This window comes from Aulonocara stuartgranti (genome assembly GCF_965226115.1).
Source record: "Aulonocara stuartgranti genome assembly, chromosome: 10".
Classification (NCBI taxonomy): Eukaryota; Metazoa; Chordata; class Actinopteri; order Cichliformes; family Cichlidae; genus Aulonocara; species Aulonocara stuartgranti.
Window position 1 is genome coordinate 25,935,837 of NC_138946.1, and position 23,770 is coordinate 25,959,606.

Genomic DNA, 23,770 nt, shown 5'->3' on the forward strand with positions numbered 1-23,770 from the left:
ACCTTGGGTGTGAGAACCATGTAGTGCAGTAAAATGTTTAATATGTGTTGTTCAGCACCGCTCAAGTGTCCCGCTCCTGAACTGTGACTCCAGCCTGCTAATCTGCGGCTGACACTGACCTCTGACCTCCTCGTGTAGCAGTGGGGAGTCTTGAGCAGAGAGATTTCCTGCAGAAAGCCTCCCTTATTAATGCAATTTCAGAACTCGCTATTTGCTGTCACTTCTGATCATGATGAAACTTTAGAGCATTGCCGTGTGCAGTCTTCCATTGCAGAAGCTACCAGCTGGTTAACTTATCATTTTTGTTTCAGTGTTGTTTTTAAGCTCCGCTATTGTTTAGTGGCTGTCAGCTGTTTGTTTGTTTGTTTTAACGCCTGGATTTATCATTTTTCTTATTGGGTTGTCAAAATTGTCTCTCCTTTCTCTCCCCCTGTCCTGTCCTGTCCTGTCCTGTCGTGTCCTGCTGTAAACTGTTTTAATCCATGTCAGCTCTTATGTGTTTTTGTCGTTCCAGTCCATTTGTCTTTGTTTTGTGACCTGACGGTAACCTGCTTTATTTTTAAAACTCTTCTGCACTCGTTATTCTTTAATATGTGCCGGCCTTGTATGTGCTTTGTGTTGCGGCCTTGTTCCGTATCTGATTATTTGTGCTCTGTTTACTGTTTAGTCCATTCACTCTTAAACCTCACTTCCTTTCAAAAGAATTTAGCTTTGCACGAGACACGATGAGGTTTTCTGATGAAATAGAAAGTGCTCATTTGTATGTCTTGTAGACCGGCGGGGACGTCCCAAAGGACGAAGGACTGTAGCGGCATTTTGATGACCTATTTAGACCAAATATTATTAGACTGAGAAGTCTACAGCGCATCTCCTCACTTTATACTATGATGGCTAGATTATGTGATGGACAGTCCAGTTTTATTTGTAGCTGAATTATGTAGATGACTTAATACAGAGAATTCCTACTGGGGATTCTAACCTGTGAAGGGCCCATATTAATTAAAACAGAGCCGACATAATACTGCATGTATAGGAGGCCCCAGTGAAACGGTCACGTATGCAGGCTTTGCTGTAACTATGTTCTGAGTGAGGAAATAGAATGAGAGTAGAGGGCCGACAGCAACTTTAAATATCACATCACTCACCCCTTACATGTGTGTGGTTTAGTGTGTGCGTGTGCTATGTTTTGGTTCTAGTGTACACACTAGTGTGGGAGGTTGCCCTAGTTTTATGATCAGTGTTTGCCCCTGAGAGCAAGGGTTTAACCTGACTGATAAGTGATTGCGTACTTCCCCAGTCAGAAGAAACATCCTAAACTCACTGGATTTGGCCCTATTTCCTTCTGTCATCCATCAGTTGTTGATTGCACTGTTGTTTTATTTCGCCGCTTCAGTAACTCGGCTGTAAAAAGAAAGCCCCGCCCTTCCAGGTTTGTACATCTCCAATCTTGCAGACTACATTTTTTTTAAAGCACATAAAAGGCTGGAAACAGAGGAATATGAAAGGAAAACTGCAGTGCTAAATGCTTAAATAAGTGGGAGTTGGTAGTACACTGGAGGTCATAAAGAACGCCTCCACTTTTTTCAGTTTTTATTGAAATTTGAGGAGATTGACTTGAGCGAGCAGCCTCGGTGATTCACTGTAATGCTACAAGTTCAGATAAAATAAATGCATTAAAAAAAGTTTCAATAGTCAAGAAATGGAATAATCATCCAAATGGGGTTTGAGTATCAACCAAAGTGGAACAGTCTGGTTTACGACACCCTGTGATGCCTTATTGTTGAGTTTTACTGTCTGCTGAAATAATAAATTTTCAAAAATGGGAAGTAAAAAAGGAAGACAGCCTGGGTGGTTAGCAAGATGACCCAAAACATTAGAGAGGAACTAGACAGCGGGCTAAAAAGGAAAGCCACACAGAGACGAGTCTTAACCCTTTCATACATAGTGGTCACTACAGTGGACAGCTATTCAGAGGCTGTTTCCTTGTATTTGTGTCAGTGTTGATGGTTTAATAGCACATAAACCACTACATTGGACACTGCTGTGTCACTCCATAACCGGCCACCCACTGGTCGTTTAATTACTATAGATGTATGACGTGTTTCATTGTAATCATTGTTATTTAACCCTTTCATGCATGAATTATGACAACCTCTGTCAGGATTTTTTTCTTAAGGATTTTTATTCATCTTTTCATGCGTAAAGACGAATAAAAATACTTAAGAAAAAAATCATGATTGAGGTTGTCATAATTCATGCATGAAAGGGTTAAACATGTGGCGCTGGTTTAGATGTGTAGAATTGGGAAAGCAAAGCAGAGTAGATGTATAACAAAATTAATTTCATAATTAATAAATCCGTGTTTAATGGTTTGTTACCATTAACCTAAAAGTGAAGCTAAACGTGTGCAATGTGACTTTATTTTGAAATTTTATCAACTTTATTTTTTTGTATTTTTTTGAATTTAAAATAACACAACAACTATTTGTTTAACAAATGCTTTGTGGCTTTTTGTAAAGTTCAGCGTGATGCCTCCAGAGCTTTGTAAATGATACAGCGTAGTGCATTTAAAAAAGCTATTTGCATGGTTTATCTATAAAGCTAAATGTTTATAATACTTGTTTTAAAGAGTTGTCACTGTGGCTGTGACACGTGCATCAGTGGACTAACACTAAAGGACATGTTGTGCGTCTCTGAGAGGCCCATGGCTCTGTATAAACCGCAGTATTTGCTGCTCTGAACATTGACCAGTGACTAGGCCTTCATCATTTACATAAATTTTTATATGCCCCAGTGTCATGAGAATGTAAATGTTGACAATGCTGATATTGTCTGGTATCAGCTGTGATATAACGCGTAATACAATATAATAGTCAGTCAAAAAAGTATCGCAAACTATTTACAATTTGCCTATTATAAAGTGCTACAATAATTTCCACTCTGAAACAAATGCTAGAAATATCGCAGCTGCTGAGTGGATTACATTTAGGGTTTAATTTCAATTTGTAAAGCAGTCATGATTAAGCGTTCTTTGTTTTAATTTCAAAACTGATAACTTTTCAGTATTAATAAAGATACAGACTTAATGCTTAATTAAATACTGGTCAGCTAATGTCAATCAAAACTAATGTGAGCACTGTTAACTTTAACACACTGCTAATCCTCCATTTGGATTTTTTTTTCTTTATTTATGACACCCAATACTTCATATTATTTACAATTCACAATTGTGTCCACATAGAGTATCCAAGCCTATATGAATTTGTGTCTTTATCCGTTCAGCCATTGGGGAAAAAGATTATAAAGCATGTGCTTCTGTTTTCTTACTTTGCGGCCCACTAGTGTTTCCCAGTTCTCAGTGTGGTGTGTGTATTAACTCTGCATCTTACTGCATCACTGTTTACTTCCTGTTTTACTGTTGTCAAAGTTACCTTCACCATTGTACAGTCATTACACTTGTATAAGAGGTTTCACATAGACAGAAAATATTAAGCCATGTTTTTTGTCAAACCCCAGCTCAGGTTTGATCTTGGTGTTCAGCTTCTGCTCTACGCAGCTAATGAAAAATCAGATAAGCAGACAAAGTAGTGTTTGGAATACCCCAAACAAACAGGATTAACAGTGATTTCCAGGAACTGTCCCGAGTCAGATGTTGAATAACCTGCTGAGCACTGCAACATTTTGCCCTTTTTAACGCTCAGTTTCAGCCTCACTACAAACAGTGTTGTTGTGGCTGATTGAGGGTACACTCGGAACAAAAAATATTTTTTATGAATGCCATATAAGCATAGTTCTTTTGGGCTATTTTGCTCTCTTTTGTTGTACAAAGCTTGTCACTAACATACTGCTTCACGTTGTAATAGATTAGAGCTCCTGTCATGGGCTTTTGTTTTGCTCCTCTGAAGGCTGTGGAGGCAAAGCTGTCGCTGGATACCTTACTGCAGATGACAGGAGCTCAGGTGAGAGACACGATGCGAAGACTTGGGTCCAGCTCAGAAGAATGTGGCAGACTCGGTGCTGCCCTCTCTTGTCTAAAGAGTGCTACTGAATCAGGTATGGGTTTACACTTTGATGTTCCTAGAGTATATTTCCCACGGATTTTCTATTAGTCTTTTTATTTATTTATTTTTGGTCTGTTTCATGTCTCTTCCAGGAGGCGAACTAAGAGATGACAGCAGTCTCTGGCTGTCTGAGCCCACCAGGAGGGACAGCGGCTCTCTGCTGACAGCGGACCAGCTAACCAACCTGGGGACCCCACTCCGCACACACAGCCCCTCGCCTCTAGCCCGCCCATCCACCATCCAGTCCACCCCATCCACTCCCTGCGCAACCTTCCCCCACCCTCGCTCAGGCTCTGTGTCAGCGGCGCCCACGCCAGACGCACATAGCGACAGCCCTCTCACAGATCCATTCCCTATGTCCTTCGCCCGCGCAGCCCGCCTCCATGGGCACATTTCCACCCCACCTATAACGCCTCCTTCAAAGAGGCGTCACCGGTTGAAGCCTCCCTGCACCCCTCCCCCGCCATCCCGCAAGGTACTGCACCTGCTTCCCAACATCACACTGACGCGCAGCAAAAGCCACGAGTCTCAGCTGGGCAACCGCATCGAGGACCCTCCCACCAACAAGTAGGTGCTAAGCTGTTAATGGGTGGTTTGAAGAAACTGCTCAAGAATTCACCTCATTTGCAGCTTTTTATAAGTAGGTCAGACTGGAACTAAGTGGGGAATCCTCAGATGGCACTGTAATTGTGACAGATTGCTTCTGTTGTGGGGAGTGTGTATGTGTTTTGGGGGTTTTCTGTTTGCTTTTTTGGGGGGGGGGTATCTTTTATTTCACTGAAATTTGAATCTCAGCTTGTTTTTGCAGGAAGTGTTTAGTTTCTGCTGCTTCACAGAAAGGAAAAGGACAAAATTCTGATTTGTGCTGGCCAGCAAACGGCGTTGGCCAGCTGACAAGCCGTCTCACAAGGGATGTTTGTTTTTTTTTCCAGTTTGTTATTACTATCAACTGAAAGAGCACTTGTTGTTTGACATTTTATAAAGGACTTGATAAAATGCCCCGGTCCTGCCCGATGTCTCACTCTTAATTTCGCCTTGCGCTCTGTCGGGACAGAAGCAGTTTTCCTTAGATATGTCCTCATTCGCTCTCTCTCCCTCTTCCCCTTCCTCTTTCACATCCGTTCACATACTGCCTGTTGCTCCTTTGCTCTCGCTGTATGAGTGGAGCTAATCCCCACGCAGATTCCCAGAGATTATGAGTCATGTCAAAACAGGAAGTATTTCCTAGTTCTAATGCTCAGAGGTGGCAAGAAACACACAGTTTCTCTCTATCCCTCTCTCTCTTAATATCTAATGTTTTTTTAACCTCTGTACTAGGACTGGCTGCCCAAGCACAATGCAATCACATGTTTATCCATAATATCGGTTTGTGGAAAACTTTATTTAAAAAAAAAAATGGAAAAAATGGCTAACATAGGACACTATATGCTTTTGGAGGTTTATTCTCACTCTGCATATGTTGTGCAGTATATTACAAAAGTGTTACTTTATGTAAGGAGGTCGCAAGTCGCAGTACTAGACTGATAGTCTTTTTGCAAATTTTTGTGGCTACTCACGTGTTTGTGTGCATGTGCGTATAAACCACAGACCTGGCACCGCTTAGCCCTTCACTCCTTGTGAGTTCACTCTGGGTGTTAAGGATGTCACCCTGCCCTTCGTGTGCCAATGCAATTAAGGTTCTCCAACGTGCCTCTCCCAGGCCCTTACATAATCTGTCCTGTGCAGTATAGTAAGCAAGCAGTTCAGTATACAGCACCTGCTGATTCACTCTTCTTTCTGTGCGTTTCCAGGTGTGTTAAAAAGAACAAGTTGTTCCTGAACATGCAAGTCAACGGTAACGGATGTGAGGATTCGCCTTCTCGCTACTCCGCCGTGTCTGCAAGGACACCCGGTGCCACCCCAGCTGCCAACACAGCACCTTACACCCTTCCTGGAACTCCCACACTGCTGGAGGAGCACAGCACAATTAAGAGTGAGTCAGCTGCATGCATGCACTTTTAATTTTGCTGAATATACCTGCTTAAAGTGGACTTATTGTGCTAATTTCCAGCTTCGTAGATCAAAATAGTTCTTGTATACGGGGCCTTGGTGCAACTTGTCAGTTCATTCTCTTAAAGACAGCTTTACTTTGTTTGTCTGAACAGATCTAAAGAACAGGTGTACTCAAAGCTTAAGACTGTGTGTTGCAAATGACCACATTAAGAACACAACCACTAAATGAGATATAAGAGTAAAAAATGCAGTCTGAAATCTGAGCTTTTGGCTCATAGGAACTGCTACTACAGATGCACTGACATCACTATTTGAAATTTTGGCAATATTAAAATTGGAATCCACAGAAAAACAGGAGTAAAGACATGATAGGTCCACTTTACTGACACGATGTAAAAGTCTTTGGTTCTGCAACATTGCTATAATGATCTTGTGTGTGTTTTTGTGCTTGAATGTAAATAAAGGCTTTAACTTAACATCACCTCAGTCAGCCATCCTTGTAATCATTACTCATCATTTGCATTCTTTCTGTCTCTTTCTAGATAATGTAGCAGTGCATCGCAGCTCCCCACAAGCAATAAGGAGGGATATAGGGCTTGCAGTCACGCACAGGTAGACCTTTCAATGCCTAGAAAAGATAGATTTGCTGTTAATGCAATAATGGCTCAAGAGTTGGGAGTTCGTCCTGTAATCGGAAGGTTGCCGGTTCGAGCCTCGGCTTGGACAGTCTCGTTCGTTGTGTCCTTGGGCAAGACACTTCACCTGTTGCCTACTGGTGGTGGTCAGTGGGCCCGGTGGCGCCAGTGTATGGCAGCCTCGCCTCTGTCAGTGCGCCCCAGGGTGGCTGTGGCTACAATGTAGCTTGCCATCACCAGTGTGTGAATGGGTGGATGACTGGATGTCTAAAGCGCTTTGGGGTCCTTTGGGACTAGTAAAGCGCTATACAAGTCCAGACCATTTATAAATTAAACTTTACAGCGATCTAATACAGAGCGGGTCCGTAAGAAGCTTTTATGTTTTGTTTTTTAGGTTTTCCACTAAATCCTGGTTGTCCCAGACATGTCAAGTGTGCCAGAAAAACATGATGTTTGGAGTTAAGTGCAAACACTGTCGGTGAGTTAATTACTGTCACAAACACAACCCAAAAAAGTGGTGAAAAAAAAAGGTCCGTTAGAAGGCACATGTGTTTTAGGAAGGTGGGAATCTGATGTCTTGGCTAAATCTTGATCTGGGTGTAAGGCATGTTGGTGCTAATTACGAATTACCGCTAAGCCTCTCATATGCTGCCTATGTTTTTTTGGGTTTTTTTTTGCTAATGCAGATTAAAGTGCCACAACAAATGTACAAAGGAAGCTCCATCCTGCAGAATCTCCTTTCTACCAAGTAAGTTTTCTTTCATCCCACGCTGTGCAGCTGATGGGCTAAATCTATTTGGCATTCATGCCTGTTTGTGACATGATTGGTTTTCTCCCACAGTTGCCAAAATTCGGAGGACCGAGTCAGTTCCCTCTGATATAAACAACCCAGTGGACCGGCCGCAGGAAGCACCGCAGTTTGGCACACTACCAAAGGCTATTACGAAAAAGGTAAATTAAAAGAACTTTCAGAGAACTGCCGTGTGTGTAGTCCCTTTTTAATTACCTTGAACTATTATGCCAATACATATACCTCCATTATCTCCATCATCTGTCCATGCTAACCATTGTAAAGATAATGTATCTGAAATCACACCTGACTATTAAAGTGTGCACTGACAGGAAAATAAAGCATAGAGCTTGTTGAAGGAATCTTGAAGGCAATGCAACATGGCTAATAAATAGCAATCATGCTTAGTGTTGTAACCTTCCATCCCGGTCCCAGCAGGATCATCCACCAGTACTGAACCAGCTGGACTCCAGCAGCAACCCATCCTCCACCACTTCATCCACACCTTCCTCCCCAGCACCCTTCCAGCAGAGCAACCCCCCCAGTGCCACACCACCGCCCAACCCTTCACCCAAAGGTCATCGAGACAGCCGATTTAATTTCCCGGGTAAGCTTGGGTACAAAATCACAAACACAGATGCACAGATACACATGTAGAGTATATACTGAAACATGCATGCTGACATTGTTCTGATTTTTCCTCAATGCATTTGACGATGAATCTTTTCCGGTTCAGGAGTGTGGCGCTCCCACAACTACTTATCCTTTTTCCCCAAATACACAATATTAACACTAAAAGGAGTTTTTAAGAAGATCTCTTAATTCAAAGCTTCTCTAACCAAAAACCCTTGTGTCCCTTGCCTTGCTTATCACTCTTCCAATTCTCTTTTTCTTTGAAAAAGCTGCCTGTTACTTTCAGCATAGACAGCAATTTATCTTCCCAGGTGAGTTGATGGTCCAAAAGTGTAATACTACATTGTTAAGATTCCTTCATCCCCCTCTCCCTCCACACCATGGCTTCTTTACAGTTTTCTGTCTCCTGCATGTTTGCTTTTAAGGGTTATAGTAGTTAGATTAGCTGTGTTTGACTGTGTGGCAGCATTCTGATGCCATCTGCTGGAAGTAGTAGGAAATTGCATGAGCAGTCATGTTCATGTGTGGTGCTGGCTCTGTAACTTTTGCTCCCATTGGTCATCCCTAACTGGTGTCATTTTCCTTGCAGATGTTTCCAGTCCTGCAAATTTCCACTCAGATGTTCTTCAGGACAGAGTGTAAGACTTTTTTGTCTCAAGCTTTAATCCAAGTTTTAGTGACTACACAGTGGTTTTGGTTATTTACAACCCTGTTTCTTAAAAATGGCAGAATGCTCTAAAATGTAAATAACAGCAGAATGTGATGATCTGCAAATTATGTAAACCACATGTTTAATTGAATAACACAGCAAAACCTTTAAATAAATGTAAAATGTTGAACGTGAGAAACTTTATTTTGCTTTGAAACTTCAAAGTTTGTCAATGACACTTCAATTAAAGATGATCCAAAGTAAATTCAAACTTATGCACCCAATTCTTGTTTTTTTTAAAGGCTTTAAAGAAGTATGCTGTACAATCATTCCACTCTGGAAACAGAACAGTTCAAAGAAATCATTAAAACTGGCCTGCCTGCAGTATAGATCTGTCATCCACGGAAAACATTTGGTGCTTTTATCGGAATCTCACCTTCACCATTTGTCATGATGTCTTTGTACTATTTAAAATGAAATATAGAGCTTAAACTATCTGCAGATCATTGTACTCTGGCATAACTTGCATTTTGTGCAGTGTCACTCTTTCGGAAACAGCCTTTTATTTATTTTTTTTGTCTTGCTTTGAACCCCTCTGATATCAGTGTTCTGTGTCACAGCAGTGAGATAGAGCAATCATCAGATGACGTACATGATGAGCTGGTAGAAGATGACGATGAAGAGGTAATGCTGGAGATGCAGTCTACAAATATTCTTTTGTTGTACTGTTTCCTGGCTCTTTGCTTATTAGTCTGTACAGTGAAGCTGTTCAGTGTCACACCTTCAGAAATTGGTTTTGTTTAATTTTGTTTTCAGTTTTTAGACACTCATACTTTGATTTCCTAAAAGGTTGGACAATTGTCAACTGGGGTATGAAATTAGCTCAGGTGACTGAAGATTGAGATTTAATTAAAACATCCAAATGTGACTAAAAGTCCCTGTGACATCTGTTGATTAGAACCTGCTCAGGTGGCAACACTGGCTTACAAAATGTTCATCGGCAGTTTTAAATTTATATTTGGTAGATTTTTTTTTTTAAATCAACTTTTACAAAAACCATCGCCACACTATTGCAGGAAGGGGATGAGGAGGTCGAGGTCGAAGATGAAGATCACGAAGGGGAGGAGGACGACGATGAGGAGGATGATGAGGACAATGTGGATGGAGGAGAAGATGAGGACGACAGAGGGGAGATCAGGATGCACATGGGCTCCGACGGCGAGTGCGACGAGCTGGATGATCTGCCCAACTCTCGGGGAAACCAGTGGAAGGGCCCCATCTCCCGCAAGGCCAGTCAGACCAGCGTTTACCTGCAAGAGTGGGACATCCCCTTTGAGCAGCTGGACCTTGGGGAGCTCATAGGAAAGGTGAGGAATCTACCCAACGAATTCCTAGTGTGTTGCATACTCGAAAAAAATAAAAAATCAGACAGTTTGTGTTTTGTTTATCCAGGGCCGCTGGGGAAAAGTGCACAAGGGCCGGTGGCACGGCGAGGTGGCCATCCGGCTTCTTGAGATCGATGGGAACAATCAGGACCACCTGAAGCTCTTTAAAAAGGAGGTGATGAACTACAGACAGACCAGGCATGAGAATGTGGTCCTCTTTATGGGAGCCTGCATGGCTCCACCCCACCTGGCCATTATCACCAGGTGAGAACAAAAATATCACAGGTTACCTCAAAAACTATTCTAAACCGGATGCATGTGTTTGCTTTAATAGAATGATTTTCCTCTAACTCCTGCAGTTTTTGTAAAGGGAGGACACTCTACTCAGTAGTTCGAGACACTAAAAACACTCTGGATATTAACAAGACAAGACAAATTGCTCAGGAGATTGTAAAGGTATTTGTTTCTTTTTTGTGTGTTAATTTGTGAGAAACGTGACATCTTAGGGGGGAAAAATCATGTTACGTACTAAACATAGCAGAACTGTGTAGTCAAAGATATAATTTTCTATTACTGTGTTTTCCTTTGTCTGAACACCGTTGGCCTGGACAGGGAATGGGCTATCTGCATGCCAAAGGCATTGTTCACAAAGACTTGAAGTCAAAGAACGTTTTTCATGACACCAATAAGGTTGTGATCGCAGACTTTGGCCTGTTTGGGATCTCTGGAGTTGTTCAGGAGGGAAGGTAAGAAACATGTCCACCGCTCCACACCCCAAAGAGACCTTAAAACTATGACCTTAACTAAAGCAGTGCTAAAACCACTCTATTACCCGGGGACGCCCACTGATCTGTGATAAGCTGAGGTCTGCAGTGCTACTTCTGTAGGCATCTCCCTTGTCAGCCAGTAAAAAGAGGGAACTCTCCTGATTGTAAAATTGAATAGAATAGAATTAGAATAGAATTCAACTTTATTGTCATTGCACATGCACAGGTACAGGGCAACGAAATGCAGTTTGCATCCATCCAGAAGTGCTTTAGTGATATAGATATATTACAATATATATTAGCAATAATATAGATATGTGAGTATATTACAGAAATGGGTCTATTATGGTATGTTATAATGTACACGGTATGAAGTATGTTGTGAATATTCTATAACTATAAGTATGTACAGGCTGTAGTGAGTACAAGCTATGTACAGGATATGAACAGGATATAAATATGAAAAAGTATACAGAATATGAAATAAATAACTTTACAGAATCTGGGATATACAGCTATACAGAAATGGGAACTATGCAAGTTGTAAACAGTTGTAGGATTAAAGATTATCGAATGTACAGAATGATGATTTACACAAATTGCAATCATTATCTGGACACTCTTGATTTCTGAAGCACATTTTGAGCGCACATCTTACTAATTTTTTGCCTCCTTTTGTGTATGGTTCATTAGTAGCTAACAGGAGTAAGGGACTTTATTTAGTGAATGCATTTTGTCCTCTTAATACATCTTTTCCCCTCCATTTAAAGTGTTACTGAAAACTGCATTTTTGTTTTTGTTTTTCCAGGCGTGAAAATAAACTCAAACTTCCACATGGCTGGATTTGTTATCTCGCACCAGAGATTGTGTGCAGAATGAGCCCAGGTAACAATGAGGACCGCCTTCCTTTTTCCACCGCAGCAGATGTGTACGCCTTTGGGTAAGTTCTTCATGCACATCTGGTTGAGTTCTGTCATAACTTTCACTGACTAAAAAGGAAGTCCACCATTTGAATTTCAAACAAAATGCTCTTCCTTTTCCCCACTTCAAGCACAATTTGGTATGAGCTTCAAGCTAGGGACTGGCCAATCACTAACCAGCCTGTGGAAGCTACCATCTGGCAGGTGGGGAGCGGAGAGGGCATAAAGAAGATTTTGGCAGAAATCAGCCTGGGAAAGGAGGTCACTGTGAGTTGGACCATGAGTGTGTCAGTCATTCAGAAATGTAGATGTTTGTTCTGCTTGTGTAAGAGTGGAAAATACCCATGCTGATGCAACGATATCAAGATGTTGCAGTAGTTTTTAGGTCAATCGATTGTAGTTCACAGTGCGGTGAGTGCGGGTCAATGGTTTGCCAGTCACATTGAAACGAAGTGGTTTCTTGTTTCAGGAAATCCTTTCTGCCTGCTGGGCGTACGACTTGAGAGAAAGGCCGACCTTTACGCAGCTGGCTGACATGCTGGAGAAGCTACCCAAACTCAACCGCAGACTGTCCCACCCTGGACATTTCTGGAAGTCTGCAGAGTAGGTATCCCAGAAATGAAGGATGGTGTGAAGACACTGGACCTGTGAACACAAAAACCTTTCTTTCCTTTTTCTTATTTGTTTATTGAGAGTAGAATATCAGATCAGAGCTGGGTTCAGCCTTAGTACTGGGCTCAGATGAAATGTGAAATTTGTAATTTATAGCTGGAAACATGACTTCTGAACTTGAATTCCTTGCACAGCACTGTTTATTGAAATGAGACATTTTTGGCAAAAATAAGTCTGTCATACAGAACTTTGTTACATTTGTGACCAACAGACTATAGCTAGAGTGTAACTGGGTAATGCATAGATATCAAATTAAAACTCAGCTGAATGCATGTAGATATTTGGACGTAAAACATCTAATCGACTCTTTGCTTTAGTCTTTTCATTCTTACATAGACCACCTTAACTACTTCATGCAACCACATATGCCTCTTTTCCTGGCACTAGCATTAACTTTGTTATAGCCTCACGTCTCCACTGTTTCCTATATTTTATGCAGTATTGTCCAGAAGTGTTCAGCCACTCCTCACTTCTTTATATTTTGCTTTCAAGGAGTCATAATAGTTTTCCTGGCTTTTTGAAGGTCTTTCAGAGTTTTCCTTTAATTTTCACTCATTAGTCCCGTGTATGAAACTGATCATTTTCAGAAGAAAGTAAGGAACCAATTTTAAAATGTGGCTTTAGGCACTTTGCTTAGCAGCCTGTTGCAAAAATCTAAAATCTCTTACCATTTCTTTAGTTGAAGATTGAAAGAAAGCAAAAAAATACAGATGAGAGTTTATGAGTTTGACAGACATAAAATTGTATTTTTGCACCAACAAGGTGATTCCCAAAGACCGTCACTAAAAACTTTACATATCTCAGCATGGTGTGCAGTGTGTCCATTAAAAATTTTGAGTAACTAGGCAAGTAGAGGACAAAAGAATAAGTGGTCATTATAATAATATTAAGTCATTATTGAAGCAGTGTGTGATCACCTTGATAGAATACAGAACAAAAAGCAGCCAGCATCCAAAGAAGTGCTCCAAATGTCCTTCATGAAGCCTGAAGACTACTTCAGGAATAGTTATACCAAATATTCCAGAGCCACTCGCCTAGCTTGGGAGTCACTGCACCTAGTGCTCCGATTACCACTGGGACCACCGTCACCTTCACCCTCCACATCTTCTCGAGCTCTTCTCTGAGCCCGTGTTCCTTCTTCCTGATGTTGCTGTCATTCGGAACCGCTACATCGATCACTACGGCCGTCTTCTCATGTTTGTCTACCACCACTATGTCCGGTTGGTTAGCCACCACCATTTTGTCCGTCTGTATCTGGAAGTCCCACAGGCTCTTAGCTTGGTCATTCTCCATTACCCTTGGGGGCATCTGCCATTTTGACCTCGGGACTTCCAGGTTATACTCGGCACAGATGTTTCTGTACACTATGCCGGCCACTTGGTTATGGTGTTCCATGTATGCCTTGCCTGCTAGCATCTTGCACCCTGCTGTTATGTGCTGGATTGTCTCTGGAGCATCTTTACACAGCCTGCACCTGGGGTCTTGCCTGGTGTGATAGACTCCAGCCTCAATGGATCTTGTGCTTAGTGCTTGTTCCTGTGCTGCCATGATTAGTGCTTCCGTGCTGTCTTTCAGTCCAGCTTTGTCCAGCCACTGGTAGGATTTCTGGATATCGGCCACCTTCTCTATCTGCCGGTGGTACATACCGTGCAGGGGCCTGTCCTTCCATGATGGTTCCTCGCCTTTCTCCACTTTCTTGGGTTTCTGCTGCCTGAGGTATTCACTGAGCACACTGTCAGTTGGGGCCATCTTCGTGATGTATTCGTGGATGTTCCTTGTCTCATCCTGGATTGTGGTGCTGACACTCGCCAGTCCCCGGCCCCCTTCCTTCCGCTTAGCGTACAGACTCAGGGTGCTGGACTTGGGGTGAAACCCTCCATGCATGGTAAGGAGCTTTCTTGTCTTGATGTCAGTGGCTTCTATCTCCTCATTTGGCCAGCCTATTACCCCAGCAGGGTACCTGATCACGGGCAGGGCATAGGTGTTGATAGCCCGGATCTTGTTCTTACCGTTCAGCTGACTCCTCAGGACTTGCCTGACCCTCTGCAAGGGGTTCAGGCCTATGCAGAACAGCAGTGGGGACAGAGCATCTCCTTGGTAGATCCCGCACTTGATGGTGACTTGTGCTATAGGCTTGAGGTTGGCCTCCAGTGTTGTCCGCCACATCCCCTGATGAATGCTCCCAGGGTCCTGTTGATCTTATATAGTTCTAGGCATTCCAGGATCCAGTTGTGGGGCATTGAGTCATAGGCCTTCTTGTAATCAATCCAGGCAGCGCACAGGTTGGTCAGTCTGGTCCTGCAGTCTCGGCTGACTGCTTGGTCTGCCAGTAGCTGGTGTTTTGCGCCTCTGGTATTCTTGCCCATCCCTTTCTGTGCCCCGCTCATGTGTTGACCCATGTGCCTGTTCATCTTAGCCGCTATGATGCCTGACAGGAGCTTCCACGTGGTGCTGAGGCAGGTTATTGGTCAGTAGTTGGTGGGGACCGGTCCCTTCTGGGGGTCCTTTAGGATCAGGACCGTCCGGCCTTCGCTTAGCCATTCCAGGTGTCTCTCGTGAACTAGCAGCTGGTTCATTTGTGCTCCCAGGCTCTCGTGGAGTGCAGTCAGCTTCTTCAGCCAGTAGGAGTGAACCATGTCAGGGCCTGGTGCTGTCCAACTCTTCATACTGGAGACCGTTTCTTGGATATCTGCCACTGTGATGGTTAATGGACCCTGTTTGGGGAGGTCGCTGTGGTCTGCCCTCAGATCCACTAGCCACTGAGCATTGCCGTTATAGGTTGCGTCCTTCTCCCATATGCTCTTCCAGTATTGTTCTGCCTCCAGCCTGTTCTCATATTGTTCCCCTGCCACTGAGAGTACACCTTGGCTGGTTCCGTGGAGAACAGCTGGTTTATTCTCTTGCCTTCTATCTCTCTGGTGTACCTCCTCAAGCGGCTGGCCAAGGCTGTGAGCCGTTGCTTGGCAGTTTCCAAGGCCTCAGGTATGGACAGCTTCCTGTACTTCTTAGGCACCTTCCTCATCGCGCCTTTCTGCAACTCCGATAGTTGGCTAACCTCCCTCCGTGCTGCCTTGATCTTAGCCTCTAGCCTTCTTCTCCATGGAGGGTACTGCCCCTTGTGGCTGTTCAACTTGTAGCCAAGCATCTCACTGATCACTGCTGCCGTATTGTAGATCAGCTTGTTAGTGTCGGTAATCGTGGCTGTAGGTATCATCCGTAGTGCTGCATTAACATCATCTAGGAGACCTTCTGAGGGTACTTCACGTAATCTTGGTAACCGGCTACGGGAGGTCCAGGTTTCAAGCTTGGCCATGATCCTATCTTTCAGGTCAGTTCCTCTTGCACTCAACGATCCTTCTCCTATCGCACTTGGGGCTTGGTACCCAATCTCGGGTGGGGGTGATGATATCTCCCCCCTGACCTGGCGTCCTGGCTCCCCCTTGCCGTAGCATTTATGTTGTACCTCGTCAATCTCTAGCTGTGAGAGCAGTCCCTTCTTTCGAATGTTGGAACACTGAGCTACTAGTTGTTTCACCGTCATTGTGGATGTTGGGTATCGAAGAATCCATAGGTCCCTCATCCTATTCATGTAACCCCTTCCGCCAGGGTTACTTGCGTAGTAGCATTCCAACAACGCCCTGTTTTCATATATATATTAGGGGTGCAGCGATACTCGTATCGATATTGAACCATTCAATACAGTGCTTTCGGTTCGGTATGCATATGTATCGAACAATACAAAATTTTTAATTTATTTTATCAACTTTTCTTCTGACAATGCTGTCTGTGTTGAGCGCTCAGTGGTTCTGCGTTCGACTACTCTGCCTAGGCTGCACTGTCAAGCGCAGATCCACTGATCGCAGGGCAAGCTAGCGAGACAGAAGCAAAGCTAGTTGCAACATGGCAAATTGAACCTCCCCCACCCTAATTCAGATCTGGCGTTTGGAACTATTTTGGTCTTCATGTGAAGTATAACCCTGAAGGTAAGCGCGTCATGGACAAAAGTAAAACACTATGTCGGATGTGCCACGCAATGCTCAATTACATTAGAGGGAACTAGTGCGTTAGCGCAGTTAGCTTGTTAACGTGTTGACGCCGTCCAGCCGCACGCACGGGGCGATCCGCAGTAGCTCGTTAACGGAGATTTGCCGTGTTGTGGCGTTAACGTCATTTCAACGAGATTAACGCTGACAGCACTAGTGGGAACACAACGAATGACAGCACATTTACTCCGACATCATCCTAGTGCAAAGTGGAAGCAGACAAAAACAACAGCACGCATGCTACAAACTTTACCCGAGTCATTTAGACAGCCGTTAGCACATGATTCTCCTTATGGGGACCTGATATGTTTAATATGCTGCTGAGAGTATACTCCAGAAGAAGCGTATAGTATAGCTTTTATTTTGGAAAGAGCCATTTCTCTGAATCTGCGTTCGACTACTCCGCCTAGGCTGCACTGTCGAGCACAGATCCACTGAGCGCTCAACACAGACAGCATCGTCAGAAGGAAAGTTGATAAAATAAATGTAAAAATTTTGTATTGTTCGATACATATGCGTACCGAACCGAAAGCACCGTATCAAACGGTTCAATATCCGTGTGTGTGTGTGTATATATGTATATATATATATATATATATATATATATATATATATATATATATATATATATTAGGGGTGCAACGATACACAAAATTCTCGGTTCGGTTCGATACTTTGGTGTCACGGTTCGATATTTTTTCGATACAAAAAAAAATGTTCATGCCTTTTTAATTTGTCATTTATTAAAATTATAAATATATATTTTAACACAAAAGTACAGTTTTTAAATTTAACCCTAACCCTTGTGCGTGTTGTTTTTTAGCTCGTCATATTGCAGCCACAGAAATTCTTTTGTCCATGAAACCATAAAGCTGCACTTTCTTTTTGCCTTATAGTCTGATTTGTCATAACTTCTCCGTTTTGTGGTAAGCTTTTCTTTGGCTCTCACTTCTTCACCCTGACCTGTCTTATTTGGCTCAGCAGAACTAAAATATATATCTGTCTGTGAAGGTTCTCAGTCATCCAGGTCATCGTAGTGAAATATATATCCTGCCGCACTCACATAAGCTCAGCGATTCTCTGCGCGATCAACCTCTCACATGTTTAAGCTGCGGGAGATTTCACTTGTCATGTTTGCATAGTAAGCTAACAATTAATAAGACGATGTCAGAGGAATTGGTGCGCAAATTATCATCACTCACAGATCAGTGCTGTCGCTCTCTATACACAGTTCGCGCGATTGCAAAGTGAAAGCAAAAAAACAAGCGCAAATTCAAACACAATTTCAATATGTCACATATTGACAGTGGCTCACCCAATGACATAATTACCCAGCTACATTTCTGAAAGAATGCAAAAGCATTGACATATATTTTTCCTTCCTACAATAGCCCGACAGGCAGGGCAGAGATAGCCCCGGGACGTCGGGCTAGCGATATTGCGAGCCCTGTATCTGATTGAGGAATCACTCATCTTTGGAAAAGAGAGTTTATTACAGAGAAATGTCTCTTTCCAAAATAAAAGCTATACTATCCGCTTCTTCTGGGCTATATTCTCAGCAGCATATTAAACATATCAGGTCTCCATAAGGAGAATCCTGTGCTAACAGCTGTCTAAATGACTCGGCTAAAGTTTGTAGCATGCATGCTTGTTGTTTTTGTCTTTGCACTAGGATGATGTCGGTGTAAATGTGCAGTCATATTCGTTGTGTTCCCACTAGTGCTTTCAGGTTAATCTCGTTGAAATAACCTTAACGCCACAACACGGCAAATCTCCGTTAACGAGCTACCCTATACAGAGGGGCTAGACGGCCAACACGTTAACGAGCTAACTGCGCTAACACACTAGCTCCCACCCATGTAATTGAGCATTGCATGGCACATCCAACATACTGTTTTACTTTAGTCCATGACTCGCTTACCTTCAGGGTCATACGTCACATGAAAACCAAAATAATTCCAAACGCCAGATCTGAATGAGGGTGGGGAGGTCCACTTCTGTCTCGCTAGCTTGCCCTGCGCTCTTCCTTCTGACCATGCTGTCTGTGTTGAGTGCTCAGTGAATCTGCGTTCGACTACTCCGCCTAGGCTGCACTCTCGAGCCTAGGCGGAGTAGTCAAATGCAGATTCACTGAGCGCTCAACACAGACAGCATCGTCAGAAGGAAAGTTGATAAAATAAATTACAAATTTTGTATTGTTCTTTTTTTTTTTTCTCCCCTTTGGTTTTCTTTCTTTCTCTCCCCCTCTTTCTTTCATTCTTTCCCCCTGTCCTATCCCACAGTCATGTCTGTCCCGTTTGCAACTGAAAATAAAATAAATTCATAATTATAATAAAGGTCAATCAAATGGACCAATATGATGATCCACTTAAAATAAATCCTCTTGGCATCTTTCTTGGCCTCAAGACAACAATTCTGATGGCTATAGATCCAAACGGGACACAAAAAAAAAAAAAAAAAAATTGAAAAAAATTGTATTGTTCGATACATATGCGTACCGAACCGAAAGCACTGTATCGAACGGTTCAATATCGATACGAATATCGTTGCACCCCTAATATATATATATATATATATATATATATATATATATATATATATATATATATATATATATATATATATATATATATATATAAATGAATGAATGAATGAAAACACCCACATTTTGCTTATATGTGGGTGAAGACTTTTGCACAATACTGTATGGTTTGCTTTTTCACACACTTTTCTTACATTTGCTTCAAGACTGCTGCCAGCAGTCACTGGGCTTCACTCTTGTTTCTTAAATGGTAGCTTTGCACAGCTGACTTTCAAATGACTTCTAAATCACATTAAACATGCTTTAAACCTTTTAAATCTCATGGATGTCCTCTAACTAATCAGTGCGTGCGATATCTTGCATTCTCCAATGTAAGCCTGTTAACTTTTCACTAACCGTCTAATGTCTGTTTTCTTTTGCTTTTTTGTCTTTTTCTTTTTCTCTTGTCTAATCTAGGTTGTAGCCGTCACTCTGAAACAAAAGCAATGCAAAACAAAGCCTGGGTCTGCCTTGCATGCTCCTGAATCCTTAACTCTTACAGGATTGATCAAAGCATTGCCTCTGTCTGAAACAGGCGCCACTTCCACTAATCCACAGTCCGATCTTCCATGTTATTTCCTTGTTCGGAAGAGAGGATCGTTGGACTGAGGTGTGACGGACAACCGTTGTCGCCCATCACCCTAAATCCCTTCATTCCTCTAAAAACAAAACAAACAAAAAAAATTAGCTCTTTGACTTCCTTCTGGTCTTCTCCTGTAATGTCAGTCGAGACTCTGAGGCTTCTGACTAACTGGCTTGTGGTGTCTGTGCTGAGACTGACTGGTGTGCTGTGGTCTGTGCCTGCTGATGGCTGCCCTATCCTCGGCCCTGCTCAACTTCTCTGTGCTGCTGTGATGTGGTTGTTCTTGCCTGGGGTGGTACTGACCACATGGCTCTCTTTCTATCTAAAACACAAACACGCACGCACGCAAATACACACTGCTGGACAAAAAATGGACCTTAATACCAAACACCCTGCTTCATTTATCTCTTCACTCCCTGGGTGGTGGTGGTGGAGGGTGTTTGACACAACTTTGACATGCTGCTTGAGTGATGATCTTAAACCACCTGCCTCCTCCTTCTCAGTTTTTTTTTATTATTATTTTTTTAATTTTTTTAAGGATTGTAGGATGGCATGTCCTGAGAAGTATAAATCCAATATGCACTTTGTCAAAATGGAAAAAAAAAATCATAGACTCTTCTTTTTTTGCTTCTTTTGTTTTGCGTATGGTTTCTTTTGCAGTGTTTATTTTTCCCTTGTGTTAGCTTATTTGTCATTTTTGGTCTGGTGAATTCACTGTTTATTTGATGCGTTCCAAAAGGGGGCACTGATAAAGACTTGCGTATGCTAAACGAGCTGAAGTGGAAGACAAAAAGTGCAAACAGAAAACAAAGACTATCTACACGAAAATAGAAAACTACAGTCTATTTCTTTCTGCAGACTTTTTCTTAGCAATGCTCATCTGCTGAAGTGTGAAGTGCACCTTAAAAGGAAGTTGCTTCGAAGAGCTGAGTGATCGCATTTTCTGTGCAACAAAAAAAAGAAAGAAAGAAAAGAGGGAAGGTGAAATCAGGAATCTGGTGCAAAAAGTGTCCTATACCTTCCTTAAACAGTACCTCTTGTGCGTGCTTGTGTATACTGTTTGTGATTGCTGGCTTCAGCTGGTGTGCTTGTGGTTGTGTGTTGACTGAGTGAGTGTACTGTGTTGGAACATGTAGGGTTGTTTTTGTTCTGTTTGATTTTTTTTTGATTTTTTTGATTTTTTTTGGGGGGGGGGGGGGGGTGGTATTTGTGAAAGACTACAGTAAATGTTGTGTTGCAAATCCAATGGTATGTAATGTACTGTATATACATTATTTAATGTACAGCAAATTAAGACAATTCTTCTAATATTTCTACAAACATTTTATATGTAAAACACATGACAACATTTTTGAACTGGTACTGCTCTGGCTATTACAGATGTGTATATATATTTATATTTTTTTCATGTACAGAATGCTGTACAAAAGCTGTACAATGTTTTGTTTTGTTTTTTAAGTATTGGCCAATCCGTGTTTTTGTTTTCTTTTTTTTTATGTTGTTGTAAAAATTCATATTTTTGTATTGCATGTGATTACCATTCTGTACACGCAGTTTGTGTTTTCATCCATGGAAAACAATAAAGTGAGGCTTGTCATGTAAATACAGCTGATACGGTTATTTTGCAGCTGATGGTAAGTTGGTAAAATGTGTTTTCCAGCACAGGTATTCAAAATAACTGGACACTATGCATCATATCAACACGATGGCATCAACTGACCACATCCCAAAGGTGCGCTGTTGCACTGACGTCTGATGAATGTGGAGGCCATCTGGTCAAAATGAAATCACTTTGTTTAAGAAACTAGTTTGAAATGATTTAAGCTTTGTGACACGGTGCTCATTAAGGGGTGGACATGCTCAGGAACAATACTCAGGAAGGCTGTGGTGTTTAAATCATGCTCACATGGAAACCAGAGAGTGCCAGGAAAACATTCTCCACATCGTTACACCATCACCAGCATCATGAACAGTTGATACAAGGTGAGATGGATGCTTTCATGTTGTTAATCACATATTCAGAAGGCAGCCAATTGCTTGGTCCCAGAGGGCTGGCAGATTTGGAATCGCAGCAACGACAATAAGGAGGGGGGAAAGCAAGACCGGAGTGAGTGGATTAAATATAATATTAACTTACTAAACACTGCTAGTTTAACCTTAACTGTGCGAGAAAGAAGCCTGAATAACGTAACTTCTGCTACCATTAAATTCATTCTTTTGTTTGACATTTGGCATTAACTTGGCTAGCTGTGCATTAAGTCGCCATGTTTCTGTTTGTTCATTTGTTTTTGTGATGTCAGATTTTTTTTGTAACGTGGTGATCAGTGCTGGTTGGAAGGACCACCACTGAATTTTTATCTTTGGCCCCAACAGACTGTAGAAACACCACTGCACATTTTTGGCCAGAGAACTGCAGCTTGCTGGATGTTTTCTCTTCATTGGCCCATTCTCTGTAAACCCTGGAGACTGTTGTGTGGGGAAATTCCCAGTAGATCAGCAGGTTCTGAAATACTCAGATCAGCCCATCTGGCACCAACAAACATGCTACTTTCAGTAGAAATGTGAAAGAGATAGAAAACTGTAGAAAGATAAAACATATGATCTAGAGTTCTTCTTCTTCTTCTTCTTCTTCTTCTTCTTCTTTGCACTTTCCAAGCTTCAGCACATTCAGTTTAAATTACATGAATATGCTAAATCAAAGCAAGTTTCAATTTTAAATGTGATTTGTTTATGTCAATGTTTGAAATCTTTTAACACAAGCTGCAAGCATTATAAAGTACAGTCTTAGTATCTAAATTATTTGGGTTTCAGTATAAAAATGCAAATAAAAATAATTTGGATATAGTACAAATACAAACTAATAAAATGCTGATAACTTTGAACTGCTGTAGTTTAAAAATGTATGCATACTTGGACTTTTATGCATATTTTATGTGTATACTTTTGAACATCTCTCCTTTATTACAACACTCCATAAACACTTTGGGAAGCTGGTTTAGCTCAGTGAGTGAGCAGGCAAACATATGCCTGGTGGCCGGAGAGCAGTAGGCTTGAGTTCGAGTGCTACCCACGACTCTTTGTTGCTGCATGTCTTCCCCTCTCTCTGTCCCCATTTTCCTGACTGGACCAGTTTATTTTTTAAAGAAATATTGAAATATTTTTTCCATTCTTTGTTTGAGACAACATTACTGTTCCAGTTTTCTTTTTTGTGTTTTAATTTCTCTGAGTTCGCTAGGAGAGCGTCGAGTGGCAGTCATAAAATTAATGTCCAAAACAGAGAAAACAAATCCAAACCTATAATAAATTATAGATATTATCTAATCAAAAATAAACTTCCATGGTTATTATAGGTGAACATTATAGATGCAAGCCAAGAGCAGGCTGAGCACAATCCCATTTTTCCTCTAGGTGGCATAACGACCCAAAAGAAAGTGTTTGCCATCTTTCCTTTTATGGTAAAGACATGATGAGGCACTGCTTCTTTTTTAATGGTTTTGCACATTTTACATTAACTTTTTTCAAATATGTAGTAACTTGATGGGAAACATGTAAACAGTGTGTCTTAAATTTTAAGCTAACTTCCTCAGTTTGTACAAATTTGACATGTTAAGAATAAACTGCAAAAAGACAAATTTTTGGCTACGAGTTGAGAATTCATTTCATACAAATGTCTAATAGGTTTAAAAAATGTGGGGCAGTGACATTAATGAGCACATAAGCTCAAAGGTTAACTTCACTGTGTGATCATAATATTCTGCAAACACTCATTTATTAGTTTTCAATTTCATACCTTGGTAGCAGATGAGAGAGGGTGGCCAGGTTTTGCATTTGGTCTCACTCTGAAACAGTGACAATAATCGAAAGGCTCACTATGAGTCGGTAAACACAAGAGCTTGAATGGTTGTAGCTGGAGGTATATAAATAAAAGGAAGCAATTCCAGTTTCCCTATTTTGGTTAGGAAGCTTTTCTGTGACCTTCAGTCAAGTTTACGAAGCCTCGGAAGGTGCCTTGATAATGAGCACTTGTGCTTGCGTTTGGTCTTTGAAATGTTTTATCTG

General features: G+C 41.8%; 1 protein-coding gene across 8 annotated transcripts in view; it reads left to right on the top strand.

Moving 5' to 3' along the window:
* ksr1a (kinase suppressor of ras 1a) overlaps positions 1–21,314 on the top strand; it is a gene marked incomplete at its 3' end in the record, with an annotated part of 34,706 nt that extends 13,392 nt beyond the window's left edge. For 3 of the 8 annotated variants that reach the window (XM_082549842.1, XM_082549836.1, XM_082549843.1), the window contains 19 exons: positions 3,906–4,053; positions 4,154–4,628; positions 5,852–6,033; positions 6,596–6,665; positions 7,083–7,166; positions 7,375–7,436; positions 7,530–7,639; positions 7,914–8,085; positions 8,381–8,422; positions 8,701–8,749; positions 9,381–9,444; positions 9,837–10,127; positions 10,213–10,409; positions 10,505–10,601; positions 10,758–10,891; positions 11,721–11,852; positions 11,964–12,099; positions 12,302–12,435; positions 19,546–21,314. In XM_082549842.1, the coding sequence (XP_082405968.1) occupies positions 3,906–4,053; positions 4,154–4,628; positions 5,852–6,033; positions 6,596–6,665; positions 7,083–7,166; positions 7,375–7,436; positions 7,530–7,639; positions 7,914–8,085; positions 8,381–8,422; positions 8,701–8,749; positions 9,381–9,444; positions 9,837–10,127; positions 10,213–10,409; positions 10,505–10,601; positions 10,758–10,891; positions 11,721–11,852; positions 11,964–12,099; positions 12,302–12,435; positions 19,546–19,552 (2,586 nt within the window). Of the gene's footprint in view, positions 1–3,905; positions 4,054–4,153; positions 4,629–5,851; positions 6,034–6,595; positions 6,666–7,082; positions 7,167–7,374; positions 7,437–7,529; positions 7,640–7,913; positions 8,086–8,380; positions 8,423–8,700; positions 8,750–9,380; positions 9,445–9,836; positions 10,128–10,212; positions 10,410–10,504; positions 10,602–10,757; positions 10,892–11,720; positions 11,853–11,963; positions 12,100–12,301; positions 12,440–19,545 lie in introns of those variants that run through there. The other 5 variants (XM_082549838.1, XM_082549837.1, XM_082549841.1 and 2 more) reach the window with 5 other exon arrangements.
* Between the last annotated feature and the right edge of the window lie 2,456 nt (positions 21,315–23,770).